The sequence below is a fragment of the Budorcas taxicolor genome, chromosome 7 (genome assembly GCF_023091745.1).
Source record: "Budorcas taxicolor isolate Tak-1 chromosome 7, Takin1.1, whole genome shotgun sequence".
Lineage (NCBI taxonomy): Eukaryota > Metazoa > Chordata > Mammalia > Artiodactyla > Bovidae > Budorcas > Budorcas taxicolor.
The window spans coordinates 52,196,713-52,220,951 of record NC_068916.1 but is presented as its reverse complement, the minus strand read 5'-3'; the positions used below and the strand labels follow the sequence as shown (position 1 = coordinate 52,220,951).

Below are 24,239 nucleotides of genomic sequence, written 5' to 3'. Positions count from 1 at the left end.
TCTTAACCCAAGGGCAGTAGGGAACTATTGCACAGTTTTAAATGAGAAATAACCCAGACAGCTTGATATTGTAGAACAATTACTCTTAGATTTAGTATAGAGCGTGGATTTTGTGTTGGGCAAATGAGAGTGAAAGAAGGGACATGAGTTAGGAGGCTATTACAGTAAATCAAATGACAGATCATACCACTAGGATGGAGGGAAGAGAAATGAGTCTGCAGACAGAAAAAACAAGTTGCTGGTTTCCTGTTCTTTGACTTAGCCTGCAGCTATGAAGAGTCTAGCTGGCACTGATTCGTTAGACCCAGGTTCTGTTATCTATGTTATATCCATCCCAGAATTGTTTTGGTAGTGGTTTGGTTCTGACGGAACATTTTGAGTTTGGAGGACAAGGTTCTGGACTGGAAGCACTTGCTCTAGGAGCAGGTAAGTGTAACCTTGGTAGTGGCAACCTGACTATAAACACTCACCCTTTGTGTGGCTTGTTTCACCTCTGTGTCAGGCGACCCAGAGCGATGACCAAAGGAACTGTGAGTCTTCCTGGTGTTGTGGTCTCTGCCTCGTGATCCTTCTGCGTTGGCTGCCCAGTGAGCAGCACACACACAAGGTAGCTTCAGATTCCATGGACACTGAGCGAAGTTCTTAGGGTTTTGGGTGCGTGATTAGCTTTCCATCAGCAGCAGGTTGACCTGTGGACTGTAGAGGGCAAAGTTAAAATTCACAGTTTACATGGGATTTAACCAAACTCTTGACTTTGGGCACATGAGCATAATGATACAGATTTTTCTTGTCTGTAAAAAGATTAGTAGAATAATTTTGTGGCAGTGTCAAATAGTTTTTCATTAGTTGAAGAATGTTACTCAAGAGGCATTTACTATACTCTTCTAAGAAGAGCAAAAATAAAATTTAAAAAATCTTATTTTTTTAGCCGCACTCAGTGGCATGTGGCTTCTTAGTCCCCAACCAGGAATTGAACCCATGTCCCCTGCATTGGAAGGCAGAGTCTTAACCACTGGACCTCCAGGGAAATCCTGCTTTAAAACTAAGTATTAGAATGAAGAATTCCTGCTTTCCTGTACCTGCTTGAGTCAGACTTTTGACCTAACAGAAGCAGAAGATATTAAGAAGAGGTGGCAAGAATACACGGAAGAACTGTACAAAAAAGATCTTCACGACCCAGATAATCATGATGATGTGATCACTAATCTAGAGCCAGACATCTTGGAAAGTGAAGTCAGGTGGGCCTTGGAAAGCATCACTACAAACAAAGCTAGTGGAGGTGATGGAATTCCAGTTGAGCTGTTTCAAATCCTGAAAGATGATGCTGTGAAAGTGCTGCACTCAATATGCCAGCATATTTGGAAAACTCAGCAGTGGCCACAGGACTGGAAAAGGTCAGTTTTCATTCCAATCCCAAAGAAAGGCAATGCCAAAGAATGCTCAAACTACCACACAATTGCACTCATCTCACATGCTAGTAAGGTAATGCTCAAAATTCTCCAAGCCAGGCTTCAGCAATACGTGAACTGTGAACTCCCTGATGTTCAAGCTGGTTTTAGAAAAGGCAGAGGAACCAGAGATCAAACTGCCAACATCCGCTGGATCATGGAAAAAGCAAGAGAGTTCCAGAAAAACATCTATTTCTGCTTTATTGACTATGCCAAAGCCTATGACTGTGTGGATCACAAGAAACTGTGGAAAATTCAGAGAGAGATGGGAATACCAGACCACCTAACCTGTGTCTTGAGAAATCTGTATGCAGGTCAGGAAGCAACAGTTAGAACTGGACATGGACCAACAGACTGGTTCCAATAGGAAAAGGAGTGCGTCAAGGCTGTATATTGTCACCCTGCTTATTTAACTTATATGCAGAGTACATCATGAGAAAGGCTGGACTGGAAGAAACACAAGCTGGAATCAAGATTGCCGGGAGAAATATCAATAACCTCAGATATGCAGATGACACCACCCTTATGGCAGAAAGTGAGGAGGAGCTAAAAAGCCTCTTGATGAAAGTGAAAGAGGAGAGTGAAAAAGTTGGCTTAAAGCTCAACATTCAGAAAACAAAGATCATGGCATCCGGTCCCATCACTTCATGGGAAATAGATGGGGAAACAGTGGAAACAGTGTCAGACTTTATTTTGAGGGGACTCCAAAATCACTGCAGATGGTGATTGCAGCCATGAAATTAAAAGACGCTTACTCCTGGGAAGAAAATTTATGACCAACCTAGATAGTATATTGAAAAGCAGAGACATTACTTTGCCGACTAAGGCCCGTCTAGTCAAGGCTATGGTTTTTCCTGTGGTCATGTATGGATGTGAGAGTTGGACTGTGAAGAAGGCTGAGCGCTGAAGAATTGATGCTTTTGAACTGTGGTGTTGGAGAAGACTTTGAGAGTCCCTTGGACTGCAAGGAGATCCAACCAGTCCATTCTGAAGGAGATCAACCCTGGGATTTCTTCGGAAGGACTGATGCTAAAGCTGAAACTCCAGTACTTTGGCCACCTCATGCGAAGAGTTGACTCATTGGAAAAGACTCTGATGCTGGGAGGGATTGGGGGCAGGAGGAGAAGGGGACAACCGAGGATGAGATGGCTGGATGGCATCACGGACTCAATGGACATGAGTTTGAGTGAACTCCGGGAGATGGTGATGAACAGAGAGGCCTGGTGTGCTGCGATTCATGGGGTCGCAAAGAGTCGGACACGACTGAGCGACTGAACTGAACTGAACAGCACACATACAGGAGAGAAGAGAATATAAAACATACAGAAACGTTATAAACAGAACATCCATGTATCCATCATCCATATCAAGAAATAGAATATTATTGTAAGCACCCCTGAAGCCCCCATCCCTTTCTACAATCATTACTCTTCCACCCACCCCAGGTAACCACTGTTTTGCCATTTGTGGTAATCATTCTCTTTATGATTGTACATCCTAGGTAATATAATTTAATTTTGTATGGTTTTAATCTCAATGTAAAATAATACATTCACTTTTATATTTGTGAGTAGCTATATGTTCATTCACTTTCTGCAATTATTATATGTTCATTCACTTCTGTAATTATTTTCCAATGTACCATTATACCAGTTTACCCATTCTACTCCAGATGGCTGTTTGGATTATCCTCTATTTCAGATATTACAGTGTTACTGTGAACATTCTTGTTATACTCAGCCTGCTATGTAAGTGCAGCTTTCTGAAGGAAAGGTAGATTTACAGAAACTGTTGTGTTGAGTTGTGATATAGCTGCATATTTTCACTTTACTAGATTCTGTTTTCCATTGTGTTTTCCAAAGTGGCCGTAACAATTTACATTACACCAACAGTGTGTGAGATCTTCTGCTGCTCTGTGACTAGACACACATGAAAATTTTTGCCAGTCTTGAGTGTAAAATGATAATCTTGTGGTTTTAGTCTGCATTTCCTTGTTTACTGATGAAGTTGAACACATTTCATAGGTTTATTGGTCATCTGATTTAGAGTTTTTTTAGTTCTCCACCTCTTTTCCCCAAAAGGGTTATTATATGTTAGTGACCTTAAAACTCCTCCTGCCCCTTATCTAAGGGAATGTGCTAAGGAGTATGGCGGAAATCTAGCTTGTAGGAAGGAGCCTAGATCCTTTCAGTTTGTTTTCTCCTCTTTTTTTTTTCCCAGTCCATCTGGTGTTTAGGAAATTTCCTGGCGTTTCACTGATCTCTCTTCCCTCTCTTCTCCTTCCTTTTTCCTGTTCCTAGACTCTGAAGAGACTCATGGCAGATGAGGTAAGGAAATTTTGTTCAGCATGTGCATGGCTCATTTCCTACACTATGGTATTTGCCAGTTGCAATAGCTTTGACTTTCTATAACTTATAAATTGATATGGGTTCTACTCTCAGGTCCTCCCGAAGCTTTTCTCTAACTCTTTGCTCTGTTTGATTTATTGCATGCATTTCCCTGGCACATTCACTGACTTCCAAGGTTAGGCATGTTCTTTAAGCTCCAAGCTGACTTGCTGTCTGGATGCCACTCATATCATTGGAAGCCCCAGAATGCTTGCAGATACTAACTGTTATTTTCAAACAGGTAGTGCCGATAAGCTGCAGTTTATCGGTAGCTCTTTTTTAATTGAACACCTGTCCTTGTGGTTTGAGGAATGATTGAGGTTGGTTGACAGAGAGATGGTATATATAGCCCTGAAGCCTGAAGTACAATAGATTATATTCTTTGCGAAGAGGATTTTGGAGAATATATTTTGAACTTTTGCTGCTTGCATAACACAAGTGCTATGGAGTGTACAGAAGAAAGAAATAACAATGGTTCCTGGTTTTAAGGCATTTCCTTGTTTCTTGTATATAACTTATATCAAAATCATGATCAGACTTAGCTCTTGAAGGGAGAGGTCCTCTGAGGATCTGGCCACAGTTATTATTGGATAGCTAGAGGGAAACTGAGGCCATTTTACTGAGCACTCCGCATGAGGTGCTTTCAGTTCTGTGTTGCTCGAGGGCTTAGGAATGGCAGAGGAGCTAAAGAGCAAAGTTCTCCTTTTTAGACAGGTTCCAAATTATAGTATTTCATTCCTCTTATCTTTGGATGATGGTGAGAGTACAGAGTCAGTGTAGTGTATTAGATACAGGAAAGACTGGTTCTCTTTTTCACGTCAGAAGAGCCTTGAAACTGCCCACAAACCAAAGGAACCATGGGTGTATAAGAGGCTAGAGGCTATTTGAGGTATGGTTTGTTGTATAAATAATAAAAATGGGTCACTGCTAATACTTTTTTCTTTTTCTCAGCTGGAGAGATTTACCAGCATGAGAAGTAAGAAGGAGAAAGAAAAGCCCAATTCTGCTCATAGAAATTCTTCTGCATTTTATGGGGATGATCCCACAGCACAGTCATTGCAAGATGTTTCAGATGAGCAAGTTCTAGTACTCTTTGAACAGATGCTGGTAAGTTCCCTGCCTGAAAACATTGATTCTTCTTGAAAATGCTTTTATGAGCATGTTTGTTGTTTAGTCACTAAGTCGTGTTTGGCTCTTTGAGACCTCCTGAACTGTACCTGCCAGGCTTCTCTGTCTATGGGATTGCCCAGGCAAGAATACTGGCATGGGTTGCCATTTCCTTCTCCATAGATAGGCATGTTGGGCCCTTTTTCATGCACAGCCCTCCTTAACTTGCCCTTAATAACGAAAAAACCCTCTAGGTTTAATAGAGAACTTAATAGCAGCTCCATTAATGAAGGGACTAAATATGCAGGCACCAATCTGTAGACTGGAATCTGTGAATTAGGCTTAGAAATATCTGATCACTGACCATTTTGTTAGTCTCCTTTAGCCCAGCAGCACTTAAGCCGCAAAGATATAGAGTGAGTGGGCCAACTCATGTGGTTGTGTGATGACTTCCAGAGTAGATAAAGGTTTAAAACATTCACAACAAAATCTCTACAAAGAAGAAACTTTGATGACGTGGAAAGGCGTCATTTGCCCAAGGTCTTCTGTTTAGTGGTAAATCTGGAAAGAGAATTCTGATGTTATAATCACTAGAAGACCTTTAAAGATTGGGGCTGAGGTCGGTTCAGTAATAAACTGCATGGGTGACACTGACTTTGCTGCCTTCAGTGAGGACTACTGAGTGAGGACACTTGGTGAATGTCCACTAGTGCTAAGTGTTGCAAAGTTTAGAGTACGTGCTTATACGGTTTCATGAGGCCTCTGGATTAACTTGCATTTACAATCTCAGCTTCAATTAGAGACTAGTGGAAAGTCTAACTAAGTTAAAAGCATGGGTTTAAAACCCTTAATACAGGGCCTGGTACCTGTGGTAGTAAACCCTCAACCACTACTACTGTTATTGCTTTTCACTGAAGCTTTCAGTTTGTCTCGTAATGATCCAAGTGTGTTAGCAGTCTAAGAGTATGCTCTTTCAAGACAGTCTCTTAGGGGCTTTGGATTGCAAATGTAGGTGTCTTCAGGGCAAGGGGAGGTAGCATAATTAAGGGCTACACAGTGAAAGTGAAGTCGCTCAGTCGTGTCTGACTCTTTGCGACCCCATGGACTGTAGCCCACCAGACTCCTCCATCCATTCGATTTTCTAGGCAAGAGTACTGGAATGGGTTGCCATTTCCTTCTCCAGGGGATCTTCCCGACCCAGGGATCGAACCCGGGTCTCCACATTGTGGTCAAACACTTTACCATCTGAGCCACTAGGGAGTCCCCCAAGGGCTACATAAGAGATAATAAAAAGGAAAAGAGACTGCAGTAAAATGAAGAACATTTGGCGTTTTTGTTAAAAGCCAGCCACAATTCACTTCCTGGTTTTGTTGCATTCCTGTTGGGAATGCTAGCCCAGTAGTGCCAGATGTTTCTATTTTTCAAGAAGCCAGAAATCTGTACATTTTAAAAAACAACAAAAATTGTTTTTTAACAAACAAACAGCCAGCATTCAGAGTTCCCTAATAAAGTCATTAAAAATTTTTTTTATTTATTCAAGTCACGATTCCAGATAGGGTCCATTGTAATATTCTCCTAAGTTTTGTTTGAACTATAGATTTTCCTCCCTCTTTTTTATCCTTTCTATTGCTATAAAAAGCTTCTTCTTTCTTGAAGAAGCTGTTTGACTTTTACAGTTTTCTGTAATCTAAAATTTGCTGATTGTATCCCTTGGTGCTAAAAATTCATATTTTTTATGAAGTCTCTCAAATTTAAAATGTTGAAATTTTTAGAAGACAAAGCATACTTAGAAATTTTAGAAGACAAAGCATATTTCATCTTTGGGTCTGATTCAGCCTCAGGGCCACTATTTTGCAATTTTCTGTTCAGTTTATCTGTAAAAGGAGGAAGAAAGCACCAGAAATTGAGTCAGAAAAAAGTCAGATTGCTATTATGGTTTGGTGGTGATGATTCCTTCACACATCACACACATACACATGGAGAAGAAATTGAATATTTCCACTTTTTCCTCCTATACATTCCCATTTTAAATAATATTCTGGACTTGTTAGGGTTGAACTTCTGCTCACAGAGATAGGAAGATCAGACAGATGGTTTCATATGTAACAGGCTCAAGCAGAGCCTTTCTCCTGATAACACACTCCAGATTATGTCTGTTGAGGGAATTTGTCAGCTTCCAGTTTGTTCTTCATGGAGGAGTTTGTCCAGGGACTTAGTTAACCAGGAGTAATGGGTGTTTAGGCCTAGAGTGGCACAGATTTTGCTGATGTTTGAATGGTGCCAGTGGTCCAGTGCTTCAGCCTGAAGAAATTACTAAAGTCCATCCCAAGTGCAGAAAATATTAATGCTTTGTTTGTTTTTCTTTCAATAATACAAAGTAAGTTTTCCTTCTGTATTGAGAGTCCATTTTTGATAGGAGAAAATTTAGGTGTATGTATATAAAAATGTCTGTTGGGATTTATACTAAAATGTTAAGCATTTTTATCCCTGAGGAATTCCCATCATCTATAATAGCTTAAGTTTCTGGGGGTCAGGAAAATTTCTTTATTCACTAAGCATTTAGTGTGTTCATCTCTTCACTAAGTATACTAAATATTAAACACTCAAACTTGTAAGGAATTCAAAGCAATTTTCCCCTTTTTTTCTCCTGCTGCTAGCTGGATATGAACCTGAACGAGGAGAAACAGCAACCTTTGAGGGAGAAGGACATTGTCATCAAGAGAGAGATGGTGTCCCAGTACTTGCACACCTCCAAGGCTGTGAGTCCTGGGGCAGGTTCCCATGACATGGGAGACTGTGCCCTTATCTTGGCCATGTTTGTTTTGCTACTTTCATAGAACATTTTATGTCAACGTCAGTTCTATTTCATTGTTTTATGTAAACTTACTTATTTTTTACCCTCATTTGAGTTACTTTTCTTATATACTTTTGCCTAAGTCAATCATCATTAAGTATGTATGAGTAATAGGAAGGAAATTCTGAATCTCATGGTTCTGTGCTATGTATGATGGGTGTCTGCCCTCATGTTGTTTAAATGGTATTGACTAATACTAGTCCAATTTATGACTGAGTCCAGTGTTTACTGACCTCTATTTGCTTCTTTCCAGGGCATGAGCCAGAAGGAGAGCTCTAGGTCAGCCATGATGTACATTCAGGAGTTGAGGTCAGGGTTGCGGGATATGCCTCTGCTCAGCTGCCTGGAGTCCCTTCGTGTCTCCCTCAACAACAACCCTGTCAGGTGAGAATTCTCAGGTGGAAACAGGAGTAAGAGCCCACTGTAGAATTCACTGGCAGGGATTAGAGATCCGAGGAATCAGGGAAGTATGAGAATGTTCTGGATTGGGAGTAAGAAGTTGCCAGGATACACTTTATTTTTGTGGATAAGAATATATTGATTTGATATTGCATTGTCTTTGTTCCTAACAGTTGGGTCCAAACATTTGGTGCTGAGGGCCTGGCCTCCTTATTGGACATCCTTAAACGACTTCATGATGAGAAGGAGGAGACTGCTGGGTAAGGACTTCCAAGTCTTGTCATCTTCTAGGTGGAGGGTAGTAGAGGGATTGGCTGTTTGCTGTAAAGGAGGAAATAAGTTAGGACTAGGACATTATATGTTAGCTGAGAATGGGGTTTATCATGGGGGTGACTGGAGGATGAATAATGATTATAGGTACAAGAAAAGGAAGAGGAATTTAAATTTCTTAGTATATACCACATATGATTGTGAGTCTCCCGACAAAGGTTCTTATCCAGTTTGGAAATAGGATCTGATTAGACCAAAGCTATCCTGTGATCTGGTCTGGGTCATACCTCATTTGGAAATACGTATGATCAGTTTGAGACTAACTTTATGATAGCCTTCAGGGTTGAAATAATTCTTGCACTGACTTAGGTTAGGCTTTCTTGAAGCCAACCTGACCCAGTATGGTTTCTCTACTTCCTGGGATCTTGCCAAAGCAAAACACAGGTCCTGGGCCTCCTGAAAGTACAGACTTGAAACCTTTGGTGTAGATGAGGCGAGCAGTAATCGATAGGATGCTATTGTGATAGAATTTAGTCCTTAGGAGCCTACTAGGAGTTAAAGGGGAGATTTTAATATAATACTAAATTCTTGGTTAATGAGAGGATTAGCCAGTTGTTCTTTTCTTCAGCTATCTCTTTTTGCCAGTATTTCAGGACAAAGTGCTATGTGCTAGAATTTACTTAGCTACTAGTTGGGAGTATTTATTTATAAGACCCTTGTTTATAATTGAAAAGTCAGTGGGAGAGAGGTGTAGGATAAAGGGACTTCACTAATTAAGTCTTCTATACACAGAGGCTACGACAGCCGTAACAAGCATGAAATCATTCGCTGCTTGAAAGCTTTTATGAATAACAAGGTAAGATTGTTCCCGTTCTCATTCTGACTCCATCATGACCCCTGTTCTTGCTCTTCTGTTGGCAAACTCAAAAAAGAAGGACCTAGAAATAGAAGATTCAAGGCTTCTAGCTTTCCCTTTTAGTGTCGCAACTTTTGATTAACACATACACATACTGTTATGTATCTTTTTCCTCAGATGTAATGTCTGTTTCAGAGGAAAGGCTTAATTTCCTTTTTCTGTTTATACTTTTGTTAATTATTGGATTTCCTGACCTGCAGTTATTAATTTTTGGAAGGTTTACTTTATTCTCTGCTTTATTGTTTTGTCCCCTGTATGTTCCTACTGTAGAATATTTCCTTTTTTTTCCCCTGTCTGTTTAGTATTTAAACCTAGGGAGCCTTCAGTGATTTGTTCCTGAGTGCAAATCTGTCTTCCTGACTGTTTAATTTTATTATAATTACTCCATTGGCTTGTGGGGGCATTGAAAAAGAAACGTAAGAGTCAGTTTTTATTCTTGGAAGACATAGAATTCTGTTGTGTCTGCTCAGTTCAGTTCAGTTACTCAGTCGTGTCTGACTCTTTGCGACCCCATGAACTGCAGCACTTCCCTGTCCATCACCAACTCATGTCCATTGAGTCAGTGATGCCATCCAACCACCTCATCCTCTGTCATCCCCTTCTCCTCCTGCCTTCAATCTTTCCCAGCATCAGGGTCTTTTCAAATGAGTCAGCTCTTTGCATCGGTGGCCAAAGTATTGGAGTTTCAGCTTCAACATCAGTCCTTCCAATGAACTTTCAGGACTGATTTCCTTTAGGATGGACTGGTTGGATCTCCTTGCAGTCCAAGGGACTCTCAAGAGTCTTCTCCTACACCACAATTCAAAAGCATCAATTCTTCTGCACTCAGCTTTCTTTATAGTCCAACTCTCACATCCATACATGACTACTGGAAAAACCATTGCCTTGACTAGATCGACTTTTGTTGGCAAAGTAATGTCTCTGCTTTTTAATATGCTATCTAGGTTGATCATAACTTTTCTTCCAAGGTGTAAGTGTCTTTTAATTTCATGGCTGCAGTTACCATCTGCAGTGATTTTGAAGCCCCCAAAAATAAAGTCTGACACTGTTTCCACTGTTTCTCCATCTATTTCCCATGAAGTGATGGGACCGGATGCCATGACCTTCGTTTTCTGAATGTTGAGCTTTAAGCCAACTTTTTCACTCTCCTCTTTCACTTTCGTCAAGAGGCTCTTTAGTTCTTCTTCACTTTCTGCCATAAGGGTGGTATCATCTGCATATCTGAGGTTATTGATATTTCTCCCGGAAATCTTGATTCCAGCTTGTGGTTCATCCAGCCCAGTGTTTCTCATGATGTGCTCTGCATATAAGTTAAATAAGCAGGGTGACAATACACAGCCTTGATGTACTCCTTTTCCTATTTGGAACCAGTCTGTTGTTCCATGTCCAGTTCTAACTGTTGCTTCCTGACCTGCATACAGATTTATTCCCATCTCTTTCAGAATTTTCCACAGTTTATTGTGATCCACACAGTCAAAGGCTTTGGCATAGTCAATAAAGCAGAAATAGATGTTTTTCTGGAACTCTCTTGCTTTTTCCATGATCCAGCAGATGTTGGCAATTTGATCTCTGGTTCCTCTGCCTTTTCTAAAACCAGCTTGAACATCTGGAAGTTCATGATTCACGTATTGTTGAAGCCTGGCTTGGCAAATTTTGAACATTAGTTGTTGTGCCTGCTAGAAAATTATTTTTTCTATGCTCATTTCTGTTTAGCTATTTTGGGAAACGTGTTTTATCCTGTTATTAGTTTGCCAGGGTTGCTAAAACACAGTACTACCAACCAGGTGTCTTAAACAACAGAAGTTCATTTACCTCACAACTCTAAAGGCTGTAAGTCCAAGATCAAGGTGTCAACAGGATCGGTTCCTTCTGAAGGCTGTGAGGGAGGGTGTGTCCCGTGCTTCTCTCCTAGCTTCTGGTGTCTAGCTGGCAAGCTTTGAGATTCCTTGACTTGTATATGCATCACCTAATCTCTGTCTTTGAGTTCACATGGTGTTCTCACTGTTTGCCTATGTTTCATCTTTTTATAAAGACGATAGTTATATTGGGTTAAGGACCTACCCTACTCTAGTCTGACCTAATGGTAATCTAACTGGCTACATCTGCCTGTGACTCTGTTTCCAAATAAGGTTACAATCTCAGGTACTAGGGGTTAGGGCTTCAACATACGGGATTTTGGGAGGAACACCATTCAACCCATAACAACTCGTAAACTTGTCCCTGGTTAGGTGCTCTCATCTTTAAGCCTCCCTTTTCTGTTTTTGTCCTCCCAGTTTGGAATCAAGACCATGCTGGAGACAGAAGAAGGAATTCTGCTGCTGGTCAGAGCCATGGATCCTGCGGTTCCCAGCATGATGATTGATGCTGCTAAGCTGCTGTCTGCCCTCTGCATCCTGCCGCAGCCAGAGGACATGTATGTGACTGGAGTGGTTTCTCTTTTCTGTTTGCTTTTTTATCATCTTCCTTAGTCTTGAGGAATATTGAGTTGCTTGGGTGTCCACTTACTCTTAAATATTAGGTAAGACTATATTTCTTACATGAACACTGTGAATCTTAATATTTAAGAACGTTTTTTAAGAGATACAGGATGTACTGCTGGTTATCAAAGGTACAGCAGAATGCCTCCTAGATCTCCAGTAAAGTCTGTATTGTCTAGGACAAGGGTTTCTTTTTACATTTTTTAAAATTCAGAAGTAACGCAAGGTTATTTTAAAAATCCGAACAACACAGAAATATATGAAGTACAATTCAACAATATCATCCCTTTGGCAAACCCTGTTCTGCAGAGGTGATCACTGTTAATGGTGTGGTGCAGTCTCATGGATCATTTTCTAGTGTAGACAAATATACTAATTTATAACATACCTGCCACTCCAAAAGATGGTGTTTTAGAATTAAGGCAAGGTGGCGCTGAGTGGTAAAGAATCCACCTGCCAAAGAGGAGATGCTAGAGACACTTCCCCCTGGGTCGGGAAGATCCCCTGGAGTAGGAAATGGCAACCTGCTCCAGTGTTCTTGCCTGGAAAATTCCATGGATGGAGGAGCCTGGTGGTCTACAGTCCATGGGACTGCAAAGAGTTGGACATGACTGAGCACACATACATGTATTTTTTGTACAATATATATATATTATTTCATATTTATGTAATTATTTATGTTGGGTAGATTTTCTAGGAGTAGGCCAATGTTACTGGCATTAAAAACTGCTAATGTTAAATGCCTCTCCAAGAGTTGTCTAATTTATACACCCTAGAACAGGGGTCTTAATTTGATAAATATGGTTAGGAGTCTAGGGCTGGATTTTTAGGGAGTGCATTTTTCTGAAGAGATGGTCCTTAGTTTCCTGGTGATCTGGCCTCTGCTCTGTATGATAAGAAGAATATGAGAAATCCAGAATGTTGATATTGTCTGTTTCCTAACTGATCTGTGCCCCTGTGTAATCTCCCTGACCAGAGCACCTGACTAATTCTCTCCCTTTCCTCACTCTTGGGCAGGAATGAAAGGGTTTTGGAGGCGATGACAGAAAGAGCTGAAATGGATGAGGTGGAACGTTTTCAGCCACTGCTGGATGGATTAAAAAGTGGGACCTCCATTGCTCTCAAGGCATGTATACCTGTGAAATGACCTACAAGTAGAATTCAAGATAGAAAGACTGAAGTCCATTTGACCTTTTAAAAGAACACATGGAGTGGTTACCAACAATGTATTTTATATTTCAGAGTTCTTTCTGAAGGGAAAATGGTTACTCTTCTCTCTAAAAAGCAGCGAAAGAACTGTTTTCCTCATTACGAGATAGAAAAAAGGCATGGTATTTATTTACAAGCTGGGAAAACCAAGGCCTAGAACAAATTGCACTTTCAAATCCCCGGAGTTCTTCCGCCCTCTGAGCTCTCTGGACCGTTTTTAAACTGGGTTATTTTGCTGTGGCAGAAAGTCATTTTTGTCCTTTCTGTACTGCATCTGCTAGGTTATATTTGGGGGCCTCAGAATGCATGTAAAGAGAATGGGTCTTGATCTCTAGGAGCTAACATTGACAAAGCTGCTGAATTTTCTTATCTTAGGTGGGATGCCTGCAGCTCATCAATGCTCTCATCACACCAGCTGAAGAACTTGACTTCCGAGTTCACATCCGAAGTGAACTGATGCGCTTGGGGCTGCACCAAGTGTTGCAGGTGAGAGGCAGCTCTTCATTAGAAAGGCTGGGCTGGTTCCTCCTGTCCCTATAGCCCTACCACCCCTGGGATAACTTCCATTTTCAGTTTAAAAACCAGTTCGAGGGAATTCCCTGGTGGTCTGCTCGTTAGGATTCAGCACTTTCATTGCTGTGGCCTGGGTTCAGTTCCTGGTTGGGGAACCACGGCAGGTCATGCAGCGTGGCCAGACAAACCAAAAAAACACAGGGTGAAAGGTGTGAGTTTCTAGCCAGCATCAGGCACTTCTGGGTTCCCTGACCTGTATTTCTGACGTTGACAGGACCTTCGAGAGATTGAAAATGAAGATATGAGAGTGCAGCTTAATGTATTTGATGAACAAGGAGAAGAAGATTCCTATGACCTGAAGGGACGGCTGGATGACATTCGAATGGAGATGGAATATCCTTTTACTGACTGGGTTGAAGACAGACAAGACATTCAGTTGTTTTCAGTTATAGATCCCTGTATGGAATGGTGTGTTGATGATGATCAGAAGAGGGCCTGTCTTCTTAGTAGATAAGGCAGGTGTCTTTTGATTGTTGTGGATTTATTTACCTCAGCATGGACTAGAGAAGTTGGGAAAGGTCATCTGAGGGTTGCTCAGCATGGAAGCAGCCCTCATAGTTAGTATAGATCTCCTAGAACACAATAGCTTAGCTTATTAAGGTGTGGAACTGGTTTTGGAAGGACATAGGCAAGTCAGGGAATAGGGCTGTAACTTGTATGTGCCCCTGAGACTGACATGGGGAATAATTTGGTTACCTATCGATATTTTCCACAAGTGACTTTAAGGCACTTACCTTTTTCTTTCTGTCTGTTGCTTGATTTTCAAGCCAAGTACTGGGCATTTTGTCTCTGTGTATAGTACCACTGACTCACTGGTCCTCTGGCCAAAGGAAGTTTACATAGCTTAAAGTTTAGGGCAGGGTGTACAGGAGGAACAGCTGTTAGAATAGAAGTGGCATCTTGTTCCTTTTCACAAGAGTTGTCAAGCTACCTGTCAGACATATTTTCTAAGTATATGCTTTCCTTAGCCTCTTCTCCTTTTCCACTGACTTCAGTGAAATCTTCCAGATTCTCTTAAACACAGTGAAGGATTCAAAGGCAGAGCAGCACTTCCTGTCCATCCTGCAGCACTTACTCTTAGTCCGAAATGACTATGAGGCCAGGTGAGACGGTAAACCTTTGGGAAGATTAATCTGAACCTAAATGGAGAGAGCAAAATCCAAGTGAACTGCCCTCTTTCACAGTGGGGTGAAGGCGATAGCCAAGGAAGGCAGCAGTATAAAGTTTTTTGATGTTGGAACAGGAGATTCAAGCCATAGACTAGAGATTCAGCAGTAGTCCTGTCTGTCACAGGCAGGGTCTAGCTTGAATTTTAGATGGAAAAGGGTTTGCACTGGGAGACAGATGGCAAGAAGTTTTGACTTTCTGAAGTAAATGCGCACAGCTGATGCGGAAGAGGGGCATTTCTTAGCATGGCAGCAGTACTCTGTCAATTTTATGAAAAAGTCTTTTCCAGGACATTTATCCTCAGATCCTTCTATTGTCAAAGCAATTTACCTTTCTTGATCCTGAATACCAAAATTATATTTTGGTTTTCCATTAGTAACCTTGTTTTGTTTCTTCTGTAGACCGCAGTACTATAAGTTGATTGAAGAATGTATTTCTCAGATAGTTCTGCATAAGAACGGGGCTGATCCTGACTTCAAGTGCCGGCACCTCCAGATTGACATTGAGGGACTGATTGGTAAGTGTATTCATCTGTTTGGTTCCTCGTGAAACATTGCTTCCACCTTTCATTTTCCATCTTTCTTTCAGTGAAGATTTCAGAGAAGGTACTTTTCTAGCCCATGGGTATTTCCATTTTCACTCTTTCTTTGGTGATAAAACAATATCTATGCTAGGAATATACAGGCTTTTAGTTTATTTCCAAAAAATTAAAAAAATTTTTCCCTTCTCATACACCTCCCCACCCTTTGAAGGCACTTCAGGTATTGTCTCTAACTCCTGCTGGCCCCAGAGATTCATAAGTACTACTTGTAGGTATTCTCTGTGCCACCCAGCATGGTGGCCATACTGTGTAACAGGCACTCAGAAATTATATGTTGAACTTAGCTGAAAGTTCCATTTCTTTGTCTCATACAGAACATTAAGAAGGATAAGAAAAATAACCAAAGGGAAACCTTTGCTCCTTTTGTTTATATGGAAGGGCTTAGTGAGAGGGGCAGAGGAGAATTGGGAGCTTGACTTCCTGACTCTTTGCTTTCTTTTTAGACCAAATGATTGATAAAACAAAGGTGGAGAAATCAGAAGCCAAAGCTACAGAGCTGGAAAAAAAGGTATGTATGAGAGATCAAAAATAATTGAGCTATATCTTTCTTTCTTTGTTTAAGGGTTGTGATTTTTCCAACATGTGACATAGTTACCCATGATATTTTGGAAGCGTTCAGCACACAGTAGCAGTTCCTTGGGGAAACCTTTCTGGTATAGGTTACTCAGTGGAGAAAGTGTGATCGTGGTATAGATGTGATCATGAAGAGCTGGTCAGTTGTGAGTTTGCACAGTTCATGGGCCCCCGAGCAGGAGGAAGACAGGTGGCACTCTCATATAATGTTGTCAGCACTTGGGTTTGCTTGATGTCTCAGGCCTCTTAGCCATAGAATAATAGGAACTGGAATATGTCTGAATTCTTTTTCTCTTTGATTAAGGGCTTCTGTTGTTGGTAACTCTGATCCTTGAGACTGTTGGCATTGTGCACCTTAGCTGCCCTGGTTAAATGTCCTTAAAATCTTGGTGGCGGTGGCTTTTTTTTAAAACCACTCCCAATTATAGATAGTCTGTGGAAATAATCCCTGGCTTCCCCCTCCTTTAACCTTGATTTTAAGGTCAAAATCATGGTGGCCTGTTTTCTCAGGCATTCCTTGGGTCAGTGAGCTCAACAGATAAAGGATTAACACAAAACAGTAAATTATGGGGAATAACACTGGGCTTTTGCTGAGAGGGAGAACCTGATTTCTTTCTCTTCTAGCTGGATTCCGAGTTAACAGCTCGACATGAGCTCCAGGTGGAAATGAAAAAGATGGAAAGTGACTTTGAGCAGAAGCTCCAGGATATTCAGGGAGAAAAGGATGCATTGGATTCTGAAAAGCAAAAAATTGCCACAGAGAAGCAGGACCTGGAAGCAGAAGTGTCTCAGCTCACAGGAGAGGTAATGTCCCAACAGGGAAGGCAGAGTGACCTGTGACTGCCATCAGCAGCTTCAGGGTGAGCCTGTGTGGGAGCAGGACTCTGTCATCTCACAACTTGGAAGAGTTCAGTTACTAATAGGTAATCTAGTTAGGTGATGCATATTCTTTAAATCATGAACTGTTTTGGGAATAAGTAATACATAAGATAGACAATTTGGAGAATACATAACAACACAAAGAATAAAATGAGTCACAGAACTACCCAGAGATAAAGATAATATTTCTAGTAATTTAGAAATATTCTAGTACCTTTAAGAGTAAATACTAAATAAACTGTTTTGTTTACTGATTTTCTCTTACTTTAGTCATCTCTGGACAGATCTATGCCTACATACTCTCTCTGCAGTTATAGATATTTATATGATCTGTGATGCCTGATAACTTAATCACTTTATGTGGTTATATTACTACATTTATAACACATATGTTAATTATATAACTAGAATATTTAGTTTGCTTGATCTTTGCAATTTCTCATCAAAGGGAGAATTTAACATAAACTTTGAAGTTGCCTTCTTAATGCAGAGCATACTGAACTAAGAACATGAATACCTGAATTCTAGTTTTGTCTCTGTTGCTAAGTAGCTCTGTGACTTTAGGTGGAGCCTAGCAACTCACTGTTTTCACTCCCTTCATGTGTAAAATGAGAAGTTTGGATCAGGTAATTTCTTAGGTTCTTTCCAGTGGTCCCTGAAGTGGAATGAGACATATTCCTCTTGGTGGTATTTCCACAGGTCGCCAAGCTGTCCAAGGAACTGGAAGATGCCAAGAAAGAAGTGGCTTCTCTCTCTGCTGCAGTTACTGCTGTAGCCCCTCCTAGCAGTGCTACTGTTACCCCTGCCCCTTCTTTACCTGGCGACTCTGGGCCCGTTATACCCCCCTTATCAGTCCCCACACCCCCTCTTCCTGAGGCCAGTGTCAGTCTTCCTCCACCACCTCCTGCTCCTCCTCTACCTGGGTGTGCTTTCATCTCCCCACCTGGGGGTCCTAGCATCCCCCCTCCTCCCCCTTTGCCTGGAGGTGGTGGCATCCTCCCACCTCCTCCTCCCCCTTTGCCTGGAGGTCCTGGCATCCCCCCACCTCCTCCCCTGCCTGGAGGTCCTGGCATCCCCCCACCCCCTCCTCCCCTGCCTGGAGGTCCTGGCCTCCCCCCACCCCCTCCTCCCCTGCCTGGAGGTCCTGGCATCCCCCCACCCCCTCCTCCCCTGCCTGGAGGTCCTGGCATCCCCCCACCCCCTCCTCCCCTGCCTGGAGGTCCTGGCCTTCCCCCACCGCCTCCTCCCTTGCCTGGAGGACCAGGAATGCTACCTCCCCCTCCCCCTCTTCCTGGTGGAATCCCTCCACCCCCTCCATTTCCTGGAGGCCCTGGCATTCCTCCACCTCTCCCTTTTGGAGTTCCTGCAGCCCCAGTTCTGCCATTTGGATTAATCCCAAAGAAACTTTACAAGCCAGAGGTGCAGCTCCGGAGGCCAAACTGGTCCAAGGTGAGAATTTCTGTCCGTTTCTTCATTAGTAGATTAAGAAAAAAAACCCTTCAGCTTCCTACCTTGTGTTTTGTGCATGGTTGGACTTCCCTTTCTTATGGTTCACGTCTGTGTGTCTTCAAGTTCCACTCATGCATATGTTTATTCAGCAGATAATAGACATATCCTGCATGCCAGATATCACTTGGGAGAGTTCTTGGAGCCTGTACTCTGCTAGAAAACCTAAACTTATCCTACAGTTAATGTTTTTTGCCCTTTTTACTGAGGATATGAGTGCCATGATACTGCATAGTTTGATAATAGTCATTTCACTGATCTGCAAGGTACTGATAATTTTACTCATCCAAAAGTCATAGATTTATGGATACAGCCCCCTACCACCTCCGCCCACCCAGTAAATGAGTTACACAGGATATGATTGCACAGGTATGGTATGTATTTGAGACCCTTACGATTCTATATCAGTCCTTTGCTTTTGGAAACCAAGTGAAAATAAAGGAACTTGTTCATAAAATGAACGAATTTGGTACATTTAGCCACATTGATGGGGAAAGTGTAATGTAAAGCAAGGGAAGATGTAAAATAAAGCCTTATTGCTTCTAAAAGTAGAGGATTTGGGGTTAGAAGGAGGATAAGCAGCATATCTGAGTCTAGTTTCTGAATAAACGCCACTAAGCACACAAGCTGGAATCATCATCTGGTCCACCACAAAGAGCATAGCTGTTCCCTGTGCCCCAGGTTAGTCTCACTCTAGTATAAAGATGTTGATAGCACAGCCAGCTGCTGCTTTTGCATCTCAGTCAGTTTTCTAGGATGGGAAGTACAGAGCTCGGCTTAGTAACTCTTAACACCTGCCTGTATCTACAGTTTGTCGCTGAGGACCTTTCCCAGGACTGCTTCTGGACAAAGGTGAAGGAGGACCGATTTGAGAACAGTGAACTCTTCGCCAAACTTACCAGTACCTTTTCTGCCCAGACCAAGAGTGAGTCCTTTCCTCTTTCTGGCAAAGGGCCAGACTAGGACTTAGAAGGTTCTTTAAGGTGGTCTCCCATTTCTTTCCCTTCCCTGGTTGAGGACTGAAGAGAGCTGGGGGTTCTTATTCAGAAGAAAGTAAGCTTGGTTTTGTATTCTGGGGATGCTGGAGTTGGCAAAGAGAACTGTTGCACGTAGGTGTTTTGTCCCCAGTTTTTGTACATATAGGTATTTTATGTCAGTGGAGCATGTGGGGGTGTGAGATTAACATCAGAGAGCTCAGGCTGGGCCCATCTTGAAAGGATTCTGGCACTGCCTTTAAGGCGCCACCCTCAAACCTATATACGTAGTTGATCAGAGTTGGGCAGGGTCCTTAGTATTAGTAGGTCAGGTGGCTGAGCAACTGTCTTTGTACAATAACAAAGAACCATACGTGATCCCTTTTTTTTTCCATTTCTTTCCAATATCTGATGCTTTCTCCTTCCTGGCCATTTGCTCCTGCAGCTTCAAAAGGTAAGAGTACTGAAGAGCCATGTAGTTGGGTCTCTTGAATATCAGACAAAACCGTCAAACAGATGTAAAGGAATTTCTCTTTGAAAACTAAGACTAGAAACTGGGGACTGATTTCTCTTTTGCTAGTTTTTTTTAAGAGTCCAGAAGGACCAGTAACTCTGATGTTGACTGACAAGGACGAAAATTATTTTAACTCAAAGCTACCATATACTTGTTCTTTCTTTGGAAGGTGAGGGACAGCTTAAATAATAATGCTGTTACTTTACATTTGTGTTGTGTTTTACAAATTTTAAAGTTCTTGAACATATTTTACCCTGTTAAGCCTGCAAAGAAACCTTATGAGATAGGCAGGGTGTATGTCATCTCCATTCCATAGTGTTCATAGACTGATTAGTTAAGTAGCTTGCCAAAGGTTTTATGACCAGATCCAGGGATCCTGACTTCTGGTCTGTCTTTTCATATAAATTCTTGCTTTTCATCTTCACCTTCGTATCTTCCCTTTTATTTTAGAAGAGCTGATCTCTTTTGGCCTCTTCTTTCTTCACTTCCTAATTTTTGTGGTTTCATGCTGTTTTGTGATGGGGCATTGTAGTTATTTCCCCAAAGGGATGCAGTATTTGAAAAATACTGTCATGCCTAATGACAGTTCATTTCAGTCGCTCAGTCATGTCCGACTCTTTGCGACCCCATGAATCGCAGCACGCCAGGCCTCCCTGTCCATCACCAACTCCCGGAGTTCACTCAGATTTACGTCCATCGAGTCAGTGATGCCATCCAGCCATCTCATCCTCTGTCGTCCCCTTCTCCTCCTGCCCCCAATCCCTCCCAGCATCAGAGTCTTTTCCAGTGAGTCAACTCTTTGCATGAGGTGGCGTAAGTACTGGAGTTTCAGCTTTAGCATCATTCCTTCCGAAGAAATCCCAGGGCTGATCTCCTTCAGAATGGACTGGTTGGATCTCCTTGCAGTCCAAGGGACTCTCAAGAGTCTTCTCCAACACCACACTTCAAAAGCATCAATTCTTCAGCACTCAGCCTTCTTCACAGTCCAACTCTCAAATCCATACATGACCACAGGAAAAACCATAGCCTTGACTAGACGGACCTTAGTCGGCAAAGTAATGTCTCTGCTTTTCAATATACTATCTAGGTTGGTCATAACTTTTCTTCCAAGGAGTAAGCGTCTTTTAATTTCATGGCTGCAATCACCATCTGCAGTGATTTTGGAGCCCCAAAAAATAAAGTCTGACACTGTTTCCACTGTTTCCCCATCTATTTCCCATGAAGTGATGGGACCAGATGCCATGATCTTCGTTTTCTGAATGTTGAGCTTTAAGCCAACTTTTCGCTCTCCTCTTTCACTTTGATCAAGAGGCGTTTTAGTTCTTCTTCTCTTTCTGCCATAAGGGTGGTGTCATCTGCATATCTGAGGTTATTGATATTTCTCCTGCCCATCTTGATTCCAGCTTGCGCTTCCTCCAGCCCAGCGTTTCTCATGATGTACTCTGCATAGAAGTTAAATAAGCAGGGTGACAATATACAGCCTTGACGCACTCCTTTTCCTATTTGGAACCAGTCTGTTGTTCCGTGTCCAGTTCTAACTATTGCTTCCTGACCTGCATACAGATTTCTCAAGAGGCAGGTTAGGTGGTTTGGTATTCTCATCTCTCTCAGAATTTTCCACAGTTTATTGTGATCCACACAGTCAAAGGCTTTGGCATAGTCAATCAAGCAGAAATAGATGTTTTTCTGGAACTCCCTTGCTTTTTCCATGATCCAGCGGATGTTGGCAATTTGATCTCTGGTTCCTCTGCCTTTTCTAAAACCAGCTTGAACATCAGGGAGTTCACAGTTCACGTATTGCTGAAGCCTGGCTTGGAGAATTTTGAGCATTACTTTACTAGCATGTGAGATGAGTGCAATTGTGCGGTAGTTTGAGCATTCTTTGGCATTGCCTTTCTTTGGGATTGGAATGAAAACTGACCTTTTCCAGTCCTGTGGCCACTGCTGAGTTAGAACCTAATAATTTTGTATTTCCATCTTCTACCAGCTTTTTTGTTTATTTAGAGGTTTATTTTGATCCTAGTGATAACAATTGAGTCCAACTTTAGAGCATTCCCCTTCACCAGTCAGAGCATTCCCCTTCACCAGTAAATAAGCATTTTTAAAGACAATTACTACCTTTTTCCTTAAGTGATCTGATGATACTAGGCTGCACTTTGTTCTAACAAGAAACCTAATGGAGAGAGTACCCTGGTGCCTAGTGATTAGGATTCGGTGCTTTCACTGCAGAGGCCCAGGTTTGGTCCCTGGTTGGGGCATCATCCCACATGCTACATGGCATATCTCTGTTAATTGTTCAGTCATGTCCAACTCTTTGCTACCCCATGGACTGTAGCCTGCCAGGCTCCTCTGTCCATGGGATTCTCCAGGCAAGAATACTGGAGTGGGTAGCCATTCACTTCTCTGGGGGAAATTTCTGATCCAGAGATTGAACCTAGGTCTCCTTCCTTGCAGGCAGATTCTTTACCGTCTGAGCCACTAGGAAAGCATGGCAGGGCCAAAATAAAAACAAAAACCGAAACAACCCATGCTACTGGCAGCTGTTAGGTATATGTATGTATCTGGGAGTCACAGATCACAGTGCTCAGGCCTGTCTTGCTGCCCTAGCATTCAGGCAAAGGTGCCTTTTCCTCTAAGAGATTTACCACCTTCTGAACTAAAGTTCAGCCCAGAAAATTACTTCCACTCTCTTAGTTAAAAACGCTGTGATAAGGACTTATACTACTCTAGAATATCAACAAAGACTGGTTGACAGTGAAAATCAACATCAAATTTGCTAATTTGTAAGTTCACAGAATCTATCCCTGTATTGGCTTCTGGTGTCACTTTCTTTCTGGTAGCTTCCCTGAGTGCCACTGCAAATGACAGGGTCCCTTTTCCTCCCTGCTCTGTCACCATCCTTCTTTTATTCTGTACATTTGTATTGCTGTTGATTGCAGCAGAGTTTTCTTCAGTTTAGTGGTTTTCCTCAGCGTTACATTCCCACTATGAATTGGTATATAATGTTTTTTAAATACCTAAGCAAGACTTTATCCCATCTTTTATTATTTTTCAATAGTGTAACCAAACTTCTCGATGTTCCTTTAGTCTCAGTTTCTGCCCTGACTACTTTCTAGTCACTGATGATTCTAACTTCCTGACAGCTTTGGCTTCCCCACCCCCTTAAATTACTTAGAAATAGCTGTATCTTAATTTGAAAAGAATAAGTATGAATTAGTCAATTTAGTGTCAGTTTTGATTTTCATGCAGTAATAATCATCAGTAATAGTTTGTTGTTACTTTGACTAAGGACAGTTCTAGCTAGTCTTTAAATATCTTTATAGTTAGGACTTTCAGGTGTTAAATTGTCACCCTGTCTTAATTTCCCAGTTTTTTTTATTAGGAAGCACTAGCGAGGGTAGTCTTGATAATTATTAAAACATGAGCAATTTTCTAAACAGCCTAAATTTTAATCACTTTAAGAAATTCCTGGGAGAGATTTTTTTTCCTGCCAAACAAGTACTTATAGTTTACCCAACTCTTAACAGTTATCTGCAACACTCCCATGCAATGAAACTTTCCTACTTGTCATCAACCACACTAGATCTCTATGTTTCTAATTATCTTCCAACCCAAAGCAAATACTTCTTCCTTTAAAAATTATTTCTTCTTTGGATTTTCAGTGTTTTACTGACTTTAATTTTTTTTTTCCTTCTACATTTTCATGCTTTTCTTCCCTTTGACTTACTCTGCAAATCTGTGGTGATGTAAGCAGTATTTGAATGTCAGGGCTGGTTCTAATGTGTGTTTCTCAGGGACAGATAGTTGCTTGACATCCAAGTAGCAGGTGAAGGTGCTGTATGTGGACCCAGTGCCTCAGCATGCACTGTGATCCAGGGACCTCACCTGCTCTCTGCCTTTCCTGAGCAGAGCCTCCCTGTCTTGGTGTTCTGGTTGGCAAACTTAATACAGACTCTTCCCAGGGAGCCCTTTTCTTGCAGCCTGGCCCCTAGAAAACATTTTAGTGAAAAAGACTAGGATTCTTAGAGTTTAGGTTTTCATCAGGTAAAGAATTTCAAGCTATAGAAACTTCAGAGGTGAGGACTCAGAGGACCTAGAGTCCTCAGTGTGAAAGCAAGGTTTCTGGTTCTTTGAGCATCTCTAGCGTGACATTGCAGAACACCTTCATTCTTAATCCTTTTTTCAAGTAGGTAACCAGTTTCAGTAACCAAGTCTCTCATTCACAGTCTTAATATTGATGCTCTAATTAAATTATAGGTAAATACTCAGTAGTAGTAGTAGTGTTAGTCACTCAGTTGTGGCTGATTCTTTGTGACCCCATGGACTGTAGCCTGCCAGGCTCCTCTCTGTCCAAGGCATTCTCCAGGCAAGAATACTGGAGTGGG

General features: G+C 41.7%; 1 protein-coding gene across 1 annotated transcript in view; it reads left to right on the top strand.

Moving 5' to 3' along the window:
• Positions 1 to 24,239, top strand: part of DIAPH1 (diaphanous related formin 1) — a 116,018-nt gene that overhangs the window by 29,112 nt on the left and 62,667 nt on the right. The window contains exons 2-18 of the mRNA XM_052643611.1: positions 3,749 to 3,775; positions 4,787 to 4,942; positions 7,600 to 7,701; positions 8,050 to 8,180; positions 8,369 to 8,455; positions 9,258 to 9,321; positions 11,655 to 11,794; positions 12,876 to 12,984; positions 13,443 to 13,553; positions 13,855 to 13,973; positions 14,627 to 14,743; positions 15,209 to 15,324; positions 15,852 to 15,916; positions 16,606 to 16,785; positions 17,560 to 18,309; positions 19,177 to 19,291; positions 19,786 to 19,794. Of these exons, the coding sequence (XP_052499571.1) occupies positions 3,749 to 3,775; positions 4,787 to 4,942; positions 7,600 to 7,701; positions 8,050 to 8,180; positions 8,369 to 8,455; positions 9,258 to 9,321; positions 11,655 to 11,794; positions 12,876 to 12,984; positions 13,443 to 13,553; positions 13,855 to 13,973; positions 14,627 to 14,743; positions 15,209 to 15,324; positions 15,852 to 15,916; positions 16,606 to 16,785; positions 17,560 to 18,309; positions 19,177 to 19,291; positions 19,786 to 19,794 (2,398 nt within the window). The remainder of the gene's footprint in view (positions 1 to 3,748; positions 3,776 to 4,786; positions 4,943 to 7,599; positions 7,702 to 8,049; positions 8,181 to 8,368; positions 8,456 to 9,257; positions 9,322 to 11,654; positions 11,795 to 12,875; positions 12,985 to 13,442; positions 13,554 to 13,854; positions 13,974 to 14,626; positions 14,744 to 15,208; positions 15,325 to 15,851; positions 15,917 to 16,605; positions 16,786 to 17,559; positions 18,310 to 19,176; positions 19,292 to 19,785; positions 19,795 to 24,239) is intronic.